Here is an 11,421-nt window from a genome sequence, read left to right on the forward strand (position 1 = left end):
GTTTACATGGATTGATAAAGAAAATAACACACACACACACACAATTAGGTCATTAGATTTAACAGTATTATGAAATGGTACACGAATAACATAGTTTTATCTGGGGCCTTGTTCAGGAGCTTCCCATGTTTATTCTAAAACATGGAAGCTCACAAGTTAAATTCTGAATTAAAACATATTTATTCATTGTAAAATTCTTCGACCATAAGTACTTATTTAACCTGCTATTTTAATTTATTATTATTATTATTATTATTATTTATTTTTTTTTTTTAGCATGTCAGGCTTGGTCAAATATGAGTAAACTTGAGAACTTGTACTTGGACGGAAACTTATTAAGTGAAAAGATTATTCCATGCTTGATAGGAGCATCGTCACTTACAACTCTTGCCCTTTCAGGAAACATGAAGAACAGCTTCTCTTGGAAAGGTGAGATGCTTTTTATTTAAATATATATATATATATATATACATATATATATAGTGATAATATATAGTTTAATTTAAAAAAAAAAAAAGAAAAATCATTGTTATTGCGTTTTTATAGTTGATATGTTCATAATAGTGAAATTATTGTTTGTTTAGGATGCATTAAGTTTAATACATATATATATACACACCAAAATAAAAAATAAAAAACAATGTCTCATAAAATAAGACATGAGCAAAATAATGACAATTAACTTTATTCATTGTAAATCTTTTCCAGAGTTGAGCAAACTAAAAAGCCTTGTTGAGCTGTATTTATTTCCGAATAAATTTATTGGAGTTAGCCCATCAATGTTGGAGTGGACCTCTCTTAAAAGATTGTACATATATGAAAGTGAATTTAATGGCACAGCTTTGGAAGGTAACAATTGCTTTATATTCCAAAATTATTAATTATCCACTTATTCATTGATTCTAATAGCTATGGGTGCTTTTCAAATAAAAATCCTAAAGTCAATGGTAAACTCATTTGAATGCATGTGATAAAATGCACAACTTCAGTGTAAAGCTCACCAAATTTTAGTAATTACAATAAATCATTTAACGTTAAATTGTGAGTTAGATATATTAATTAATTATTTTTTTTTTTTTAGGACTGTGCAAGATAAAGAATCTTGAAGAGTTAGTTATTGATGATAGTAATTTGAAGGGGAATATTCCATTGTGTCTTGGGCATCTATCATCTCTGAAATATATTGGTATCTCCAACAATCAACTTGGAACAGTATTTCCTTCGGCTGTCATCAAAAACCTCACTATGCTCAAGTATGCACAATTTTCTGGCAATAACTTTAAAGGCATCCTCTCAATAGACATATTTTCTAACAACACTGACCTCAAAGTGTTGGACCTTTCAAACAATTATCAGTTAGAAGTCCAAACTGAACATCTAGGGATGGAGCCATCATTTCAACTATACAAAATTTTCTTATCTAATTGCATTCTCAATAAGCCATTTGGTTTAATCCCTACATTTTTGTCCAATCAATACATGATAGAGTCCATTGATCTTTCAAATGCTAATCTCAAAGGTGACATTCCACTATGGTTGTTCAAGAATAAGACCGAATTGAAAGCTCTAAATTTGAGGAATAACTTGTTAAATGGATCATTTATCTTTCCATCCCACAAAACAAATTTATTATTCTTTGATGTCTCTAATAATAAACTCTCTGGAGAAATACCTAACAACATAGGTTATGTTATTCCTAATGTAGAATTTTTGGGTATGTCACATAACTTTTTACAAGGTGATATCCCTTCCTCATTTAAAAATTTGAGCCACCTAGCATTTTTAGACTTCTCAAATAACAATTTATCTAGTCAAATATCAAATCACATTGGGTATCTCAATAATATGCAAACATTAGATTTATTTGGAAATAATTTTCAAGGAAATTTGTTTCCGAATAACTCAACTTTACCTAAATTGTGGGTTTATTTTGCTGATCGTAATCAATTCACTGGGGAAGTTTCAAATAATTTTTGTATGAGCACTCATCTTTTTGTCTTTAGTATTGGTGAGAACCAATTGTCTGGTGTGTTCCCAAGTTGTATGAGAGATCTTACATCCCTTGGAGTCTTTAATGCTAGAGAAAATAAATTTGAAGGAAGTCTACCATGTGAATTCTTTAATTTATCTTTTCTTGGATTCTTGGATCTCTCTAAAAATAATTTCTCTGGTTTAGTTCCTTCTTGTGTCAACATGTCTATCTTGGAATACTTGAATTTAAATGGAAATGGCCTCAAAGGAGCCTTCCCAAGTGCATTACTAGGAAGCAGTCTAGTTGCATTAGACATTGGAAATAACCATTTTAGTGGTAATATTTCAATTAGGATATGGACAGACCTCAAAAATCTTAAAATAATTTCTTTGAAAGGGAACCATTTTGAGGGAGCAATACCAAAAGAAATATGCAACTTACAATATCTTCGCATACTTGACCTTTCTCAAAACAAGTTATGTGGAAAGATACCTCCATGCCTTTGTTATATGGGGCACAATGGGAGTTTGCAACTTCAAGTTGAATTAAACATTAGTAGTTATCAACCATCTGAATCGAACGAAGAATCCTTGCCTGAGCTAGGAAGTTATGTGACAGCTGAACTTGAATATATTGAATTTCCAACAAAAAGAAGATCAGATAGTTACAAAGGGAACATCCTAAACTACTTATCTGGACTAGATTTATCTGGAAACCAATTTGATGGCAAGATCCCAGAGGAGATTGGCGAAATGACCTGGCTTCGAGCTTTGAATTTGTCTAATAATCGATTGACTGGTCCAATACCTGCTACATTATCAAGGTTGGGAGATATTGAAAGCTTAGACCTTTCCCACAACATGTTAGTTGGATGCATACCTCCGCAACTTGTACAACTTCATTCTTTAGAAGTCTTCTCTGTGGCATATAACAACCTTTCCGGTCCGACAATTGGATTGGTTGCTCAGTTCAGCACATTTGATAAGAACAGCTATGAAGGAAACCCTTATCTTTGTGGTCCTCCATTGGAGAACACTTGCACCTTGCTGATACCAGTTCCAAAAAGTCAAGTTACAAAAAATATTCATGAGGATAAAGAAGCAGCAAAAGATCATCTCATATTATATGCAACAATTGCACTTGGTTTCAGCACAGGTTTCTGGGGATGGATGGCTCTACTATACTTCAACAGAAGCTGGCAATATTCGTTCTTTCTAGCTATTGATAAATGCATGAAGGAAGCCCTTGACATGGCAAGTAGTCTCCTAATGAAAATGAGTCACTTTGGTAGCCGTTCGTTCTTCTCATGTTTCAAATCCTCTTAAACCATGTAGGTATGGTGTTTGTAATATTCAAAGTTTGAATTAAAGATCTTATCATTTCTAATTATCTTCTACTTCTAATTTTGATCCTTTCACTCAAACTCATATTCCAATGTTTGATTGTGCTCACACTCATTTTTTATATATCACATCAATTGAAGAAGCATTCTTGTTCTTCTTACCTAAGCCTATTTGGCTAGTAAGTCATTGCACATGTTCAATTAGAATAGAGTATAAGTTGTCAAAGTTTGAAAACTAAAAATTAGAAAGCTCTAGTATTCTTAATCCTTCTTTTGAATTATGAAAATGAAGAACAATAACACTCTTCATAATCTTACGACCCATATAACACATTGAATGGACCGATGGAAATATGTTACTATTCCATTTGTGAGAAGGAAATTCAACACAATATGCTATTTTCCAGTGTTGAGAATGAAATCAAAATTTGTATAGTTTAAATTTAGATTAAACTAGCATTTTAAATCAATATAAATCATGTAAAATTATGTATTTTATTCAATATAGCCATGGAACTTTGTAAAAGTTTTGAACAACTTATTTGGTGATGATCATCTGCTGTGTTTGAAATTGTATATCAATGTTGATGTAATGGTTAACTAATAATAATATCACAATAAAAATGTACTGAAATAGACAAAGCTATGAAGTGGATAGTTTGGTAAGATTTAGCAGGTCAAAAACATATTACTTTTAAATGTAATTAATCAATCACCACACACAATTATGAGAATAAAACCATATTGGCTAATTAGAAGGTGGCAAAGCAATTCTTCAATTATGAAGCACAGCACATGGCCTAGGGAATTACAACCAAAGAATTTTGTTTTAATGATATTATAAACTAAATGAATTTATGGAAATATAATACAACAATTTTTGTTTTAGATCATATATTTTGGTAGGACCATCATGTAAATGAAATCATTGTTACCAAAAAAGGCATATAACTATCCCAGATCGATTAAAATTGTTAACTGTATAGTTTCACTATTGTAGGTGAACAAGTACAAAGAACTTGTTGAAATAATTAAAGAAATATTAAAGAAACTTACTTTGGCTTTAGATATGATAGTGGAAGCTCCCAACATAAAGCTTATCAAGAAGTTGTTGATCAGGATTATCTGCATCCCAAACACTATTCAAAAATAAATCAAGTGCTACTTGAAAACCATGGCTTTGAAGGACATATAAATAATTGTACATATCACAAGGGTATGTATGCAATTATGACGGTTTGGTTTTTAAAGTTAAACATGAAGGAAAAGAGATACATAACAACATGTATATAACGATTTCACTTGAATTGGAAAATGGTGCACTTATAAGAATCAATTCAATGGAAATAACTCTCTCCCTAATAGACGAGTGATAATGCCATTGTCCATATTGTAAAAAAAAACAGAAAAAGGAGAGAAAATCCAAAGAAAAAAAGAATATAATGAAAGGAGTGAGAAAAATACACTGGAAACTATCAAAAAGTCAAAGGTATGAGGTAGCTAAAACCTCGTCAGAAGATATCTGACATTGGCAACATACAACAGTACTTTAATGGTTAAATAGGTTAACATTAAGGGGGAGGCTTTATATAACTTTCATTTCCACTTGATTATCACTACTAAATATTACACCAGCATATGGCTAAATCGTTCATAGGTTGTTCTTTCACATTTTATCCTAGTATATGTTGGTTGTTAATGCACCTTCTTGTAGTATCTGCAGAAATTCTGCAGTCTAAAAGCTCTATTTTGTGTCATAATCAAATATGTTTGTTAATTAAACCATCCTCTGTTATGTGTGTGAGTCACATACTGGGTGTCAGGTTGGTCAAAAGGAAAGGAATGACTTTTCCATGCAGTGAGAATGTGATGTATTTTCTCTATTTTTCACAGAGAGAGAGTATGTTCTGAAAAAAAAATATAGCTTGATCTCTGAAATCTCAAGCTCTAAATTTCCAGAAGCTGAAATTTTCTTTTTATTTCTTCATTGTGTGATTCTTAAGTACAGACTACAAATAAATCATGTAATATTTGTGTGCATGCTCCAACTGCAAGAAACATTATTATTTGCCAAGTCATTTAATTAAACAAAGAGATCCACCACAGCTAACTGTCTCAATGGATTCTTTAAACATATATATGAAAATAATGATTTATTATTTTATTGTTATTTTCTACTGAAGATGGGAATTTGAAGCAAGAGTGTGCATATACAGACTGTGCTGGAGATATTCAAGCTATGTACCACCCGGAAGAGTAGGCTAACTACAGAATTAAATAGGCATGGATAGCATTCAGATATTGGTATCTGAAACTGGCATTCTTATTATTAAAATGAAACCTATGGAGAACATACTGGTTGATCAATTGGCATATCATGGTAGTCAGCAGATGATCCCCGATGTTATCTCTATTTCATGAAGGCTAAGATTAAATCTTCTTAAGGAGTTGATGAGAGTTCGCATCCAATCTTTTATTTCTTTTTGACAAACATTGGGTCATATGGGATTTATCTTTTATTTACTTATTTTTTTCGGATCAAGATATTTCACACTTTGCCCTCTAGGGATAACACGTTGATCTTCTGTAAGAGTTCATATCGACAGAACTGTAGTACCCATATTAAGATTTCTAATAAAATGGATAAAATGGGAATAATTAGCGATTGTTGTTGTAATCAAAGAAGCAGGTATCTACAGACCTTAAATTTTCAACATGTACCTCCATGAAAATTGAAAATTTGTCCGAAAGTAGCCCTGCCAAGAGGAACACTTTGTTAATTTCATTATATTAACCAAATGAGTTCTTTGCTTTTGTCTTGTTCTAGAGAGTGCTACACGCTAACAAAACAACCACATAAAATAGAACTTGCTTGAATTGAGAATTATGAGAATAGAAATTCTAATTCATTCGGATGAAGCTTCCTTCCTATTAATTTGAAAAATGAAGCCAGCGTAGTGTCTGATTTACATATTAAAAAAAATCTCAATCAAAATCTAAGCATGCAACTCGGTTTTCAGTAATTTACTCATAATCATCGAAGAAAAACACAAAGATTAAGAAAAACTCCAATTTCCTCTCAAATCCAAGCCCGTCTCAAAAATCAAGATCAACAATGGCAATCGCAAAAGCATAGAAAAGAAAAAAAGGAAACCTTGAGAAGAGGGGGTTTCAGGGCGGCGATAAGGGTGGAAGCTGGCACCTTCATCGCCATCTCTAGCGTTGGACAGTGAGACGGGGTTCTCGAGCTCTTGCCAGCGGCTTCACCTCCATCGCTTTGAGCCATCAGAGCTTCACCGATGATCAAGGGATCAAATCACTGAAGAAACAAAAAAAGATGAAAAAGAAAGATCCACAAACCTTGAGAAAAAGGGGTTTTAGGGCGGCGAAAAGGGTGGAAGCGGGCACCTTCATCGCCATCTCTGGAGTTGGATGAATGAGATGGGGATCTCGAGCTCTTGCCGGCGTCTTCACCTCCATCGCTTTGAGCCATCGGAGCTTCACCAACGATCGGCCCCGATCACTTCGCCAAAGTGAGCTTCTTGTTCTTGTTTTTCAGTGGAGCGCGAAGGGTGGATTGAAGTAAATCATTTTGAAATATTTATCTAATATTTTAATAATTAGAAGTTATATTAATGTTATTTAATATTAAAAAATAATTAAATATTATATCTAATTTATTCAGGGATAATATTTTATTTGTTCAATATACTATACTCAGTCTATCTTTTAGTCCCTCTATTTTAATTTGTCCTTCAGAGGTACCTGATTATTAAAACGGGAAAAATCAAGGCCACCTCGTGACGGCTGTTTTGTTTTCCGTCCACTCATGCTGATGTGGTTTTTTACAAGATTAAAATATTATTTAAAAAATTATATTCGAAACAAAAAATTAAATTAATAATAAACCTCTTCTCTCCGTCATTTCTTGCGTCTTATACATCATCTTCAACCCTCCACCTTGATCTTCTTAGAGAAGAGCTTCCCTATGAATTCTTCGAACTCAACACCATCAACTGAAGCAAAGTCCTAAAGCTCTGAAACTCTTCTTCAAAGTTGCAAAGCCATTTTCATCTCAAACAACTCCATGTCCTTTTGACAATTCTCCTTCGAATTGAACTCAATGATCTCCTCTTCTAACTTCCTATAAAATTCGGCACAATCCTTAAACATCTCAATCAATATAAAGAAAACTTGAATGTTAGAATATGCGGTGATTGATCACCACCAACTCTACTTATAATGGAGATGATAGAAAGACTAACCATGATTAAAGCAATGAGGTTAATGGAGTTGAGTAAGGGTGTGTTCCAGTTATTATTTTTGTTTTACTGATGATCTTGTGCATACATCTCCACTCTTTCTATAGCCTATTTCTCCCTAATTTTTTATTTTGAAAATAATTTTTAATAAGATTTTAATCTTTAAAAAAAAAAGCCACATCAGCATAAGTGGATGGAAAATGAAATGACCATCATGAAATGGACTTAATTTTCCCCATTTCAATAATACAGGGATCTCTAGAGGACAAATTAAAATAAAGGAAAAGAGGCAAATTGAGTATAATAAAGGGATTAAATAGAGTATTACACCAATTTATTTAAAATTACTATTATTGTTTAGAAAAGGTTATTTTTTTTAAAATTAAAAAAATAACAACAACAACAACAACAACAACAACAAACTCTCCTATTCTAGTATTGTTTTACACGTAAAATTGTTTATTATACAAAAATTATGTCGTTTCAAAATAATTAAAAAAACCTAAATCAAACTGATTTTGATTCGTTGAATTTGTTTTTTCTTTTTTCCTTTTGTTTTTCTAATAGATAAACCACAATCATTAAAAATTAAACCAAGAAAGGTACAACTGATGAAAAAAACAAAACAAAAACATGCCAGTCCATTAGAAGTGGAAACTGATTACAATGATGAAAAGCACAAAGCATAAAAGACTGACAACACAAAAAAGAAACAACGCAGTGTCACTGCCCGATCCTTTCCAGGCTTGTGGCAATTGCCATGACAACTAGGGAGGGTTATTTTAAACCCCACACTCGAGTCACCACAAAGCTCAATAATCCAAATTCACAATCTCACTAATTCATAAACTCAACAATAAAGATAGATCAAGGTTCCCAAACACAAAGGATATTAAATAATAAATACAAAGAACATTATTAAAATACAAAGTAATGGTTACTAACATTGAAAATACATGGAGTACGAATGCAACGGCAAACATAACGATAAGGTCTAGTGGATCAATATCAATGCATGCCAAAATATAAACTGACTTAGACACAAGAGGGGGAAACAAATTACTCGATGAATAGCCTTGCACAACTAACTCCGACTTCGCAACCCGAGAAAGAGAGAGAGAGAGTGGTGAGTAATAGGTGTTACCTAGTGAGTGATGACAGCATAGACTTAACAAGAGTATTAAAGTATTCCATAATAAATTCCTCAAATGTAGTTAACGGCATAAAAGAATAATCCCAGTGATTTATAAATAATATATTATCGAAAATAGTCCTTTTAAGAATAGAAATAATAAGCAAAAGCTCAACAAATCGATAGTTTAAACATAAATTATCAATGAAACATAAAAATTAAGTTTTCGACACACTGATCAAAATCATTTAAATCATATGTTGGCCTTAAATCATTCCTGACCTAATCATGGTCGCAACTAGGTATGGGACCTCCAAGGTGTTTTAAATTTCAAAAATTCAGAACGTTGTCTCCCTTAGCTTTGGCCACTGAGATCTCCATGTGGTGACCTAGGGGTTGCTCACATGAATGAAGGTATCAGCCTTCCTGAACCCTGTCAATGGCTCTATGCACCTCTTGACTAGCGATAAACATAGGGCCAGTCATACCGCCTCCTATTAGGTCAGGCAGTGGGGATCCCCATTGCAATGTCAAACAAAATTTCGGGGTTGGGTTGTGGCCCATAGTCACCATTAAAGCCAAACTCATGCATAAGCATCTCATTTTTCAATTTACATCTCAAGATATCGTCATTCAACATTTTTGACTCAAATAACATATTCTCAAGAGCAATAGTATAAATCACCATATAATGGTTAAACAAGGAAACATTAACCATATGCACTTTTGAGTACAAACATGTATACATACGAACATATCACTTTCAGTATAAACAAAAACAAATATTCAAGTTTTTAATAAGATGCATCCATAGTTTTCAAGTGCACAAAATATGTTCAAACCATTCTAATAAATCCACCTTTGGTAAAAATATGATTTGCTACGAGAAATAGAGCGTAAAACATGTAGAGACATACTATACTACTCTTATTAGGGATATTCAAACACAAATCAACCACTCACATAATGGGTCTCCTCATCTCAAGACACGCTCACACTTTGGTGAAATCTTCCCCTTCAAAGATGCTTCACCACCTACCACTACACCAAATTAGTGCTTTTGTGGCACTTTTATGACGGCATTTTACATAAATACTGGCAGTATATTACATTGTATGGCGTTTGTTGACCAAAACGCCGGGCAAGTTGCTTTGTGGGCTAAGAAAAACTTGGGCGCAAGAAATTATTTTTTGTCGTGGCGTTTTTATATTAAAAACGCCAGGCATATGTGTTATTTGAACGACGTTTTTGAAATAAACGTTGGTGAAGTTCATTTTTCTCAGTAATTATAATAGAATAAATTTTAATCTGTGGTGTTTAGATGTATAAATGCCAAGAGATTTGTTTTCTAAATATTTACAAAATCGGCCGGTCTCTCTGCGTGGTGTTTGTCTCTCTTGCTCTCTCTTTCTCTATGTGTGTGTGTGGCAGCCAAGAGAGCATTGCTCCTCGATTTTCTCCCCGATCATCATCCTTACAGTAGATGTCTAGATCTGTGAGGATTTGCACCCCGATCGTTCTTTTCCTCGCAGGCCTTGCTTCCTGATCGTGCCTTTTTTAGGTATTTTTCATTTCGTTGGGGTTTGTATGTTGTAATCTTTCTATCTTTCAGTAATTCATGGTAAATCCTTGCTAAATCACTGTATTCGCACCTATGTTGCAGCTCCTCAAGGATGGTTTTGATGTGAAGGAGGCTGTTGATTGGTAGTCGTGGATCTCCTTAAGAATCTCAAGTTCTATCTGGTGAGCTTAGGATTTGGGTATTCAGTTTTCATTAGATTGTTTTGTGTTTGGTTTTTTATGAGATTTTGGTGTGATTTTAAGGAATAAGGAGGATCTCCTAGAACCTATACTTGAGCCCCCCCTCCCCCCTCATTTGAAAAAAAGATCATTTGATCTAGAGGTTCAACAAGTACTTTATGTACAAACTCATCTTATCTGCTCCTACTTGTATGATTTTATCTGTTCTGATATTGACATAATTTACAAGCACAAAGGACTGTACTAACCTTGTAATCTTTCCAATCATATATGTATGATTTGTCTCACATATTATTTACTTGCCTTTTGAAGGCATTTTTCTCAAACGAATAAAAAAATAAAGGCCACATCTAAAGCATAAGTGGCTCAGTAGAATATGCTGCGAATACTAATTTGATTGGTCATGCTATAATATAGAAATATGAACGCAAATAGAAGTTTTAGGGGTGGTACTAGACATATTTTGATGAACAAAACATAGCATACAATAGACTTTTCTCAGAAATATCCAAGCACAAGTATAAACCACAATATTCCTGAAATCAGTTGTCATAAAAAATCATTATGATTATCAACATCACCGATAAAGAAATGAAACGTATTCTCTCTTTGATGCATTTATGTAGTGTATTCCGGAAGAAAGATGATTCATACTAATGGATTCCTTTAAGACCACATTAGAAAAAAAAAAGTGAATCACATCGATGGTTGTATTTTTCCACCAAGGAAATTTAGTTGGGATGAAAACAAATAGAACCCTAAGTCCTAGCAACCAAGCAAGAATAAATGCTCCTATATAAATGCCCCAACTCACTGGAGAAAAAATTTTCCAATGATTGAGTTTGAAGCATAATTTTGGGAATTTCCTTCCATCAAAAAAATCTCCAAAACATTTATTAGTTGATTTCTTAGCAAGATAGAAGGTTTCACTCAATTTCATCAGCTTTTTTTA

At 33.1% G+C, this 11,421-nt stretch overlaps 2 protein-coding genes across 2 annotated transcripts; one reads left to right on the top strand and one right to left on the bottom strand.

Moving 5' to 3' along the window:
• Positions 1 to 280: 280 nt before the first annotated feature.
• LOC120253817 (receptor-like protein 13) lies at positions 281 to 3,428 on the top strand. Its single transcript, XM_039262037.1, has 3 exons — positions 281 to 429; positions 709 to 849; positions 1,082 to 3,428. The coding sequence occupies exons 1-3, from the start codon at positions 297 to 299 to the stop codon at positions 3,295 to 3,297; spliced, it is 2,490 nt and encodes an 829-aa protein (XP_039117971.1). The 5' UTR covers positions 281 to 296; the 3' UTR covers positions 3,298 to 3,428.
• On the bottom strand, positions 2,894 to 6,867 carry LOC120253818. Its single transcript, XM_039262038.1, has 5 exons — positions 6,675 to 6,867; positions 6,469 to 6,605; positions 6,036 to 6,070; positions 4,371 to 4,453; positions 2,894 to 3,018 (listed from the first exon to the last, which is right to left on the bottom strand). Exons 1-4 carry the CDS (start codon positions 6,805 to 6,807, stop codon positions 4,378 to 4,380), a joined length of 381 nt encoding a protein of 126 aa, XP_039117972.1. The 5' UTR covers positions 6,808 to 6,867; the 3' UTR covers positions 2,894 to 3,018; positions 4,371 to 4,377.
• Between the last annotated feature and the right edge of the window lie 4,554 nt (positions 6,868 to 11,421).

The sequence above is a fragment of the Dioscorea cayenensis genome, unplaced genomic scaffold (assembly GCF_009730915.1).
Source record: "Dioscorea cayenensis subsp. rotundata cultivar TDr96_F1 unplaced genomic scaffold, TDr96_F1_v2_PseudoChromosome.rev07_lg8_w22 25.fasta BLBR01000218.1, whole genome shotgun sequence".
In the NCBI taxonomy this organism is placed as follows: Eukaryota; Viridiplantae; Streptophyta; class Magnoliopsida; order Dioscoreales; family Dioscoreaceae; genus Dioscorea; species Dioscorea cayenensis.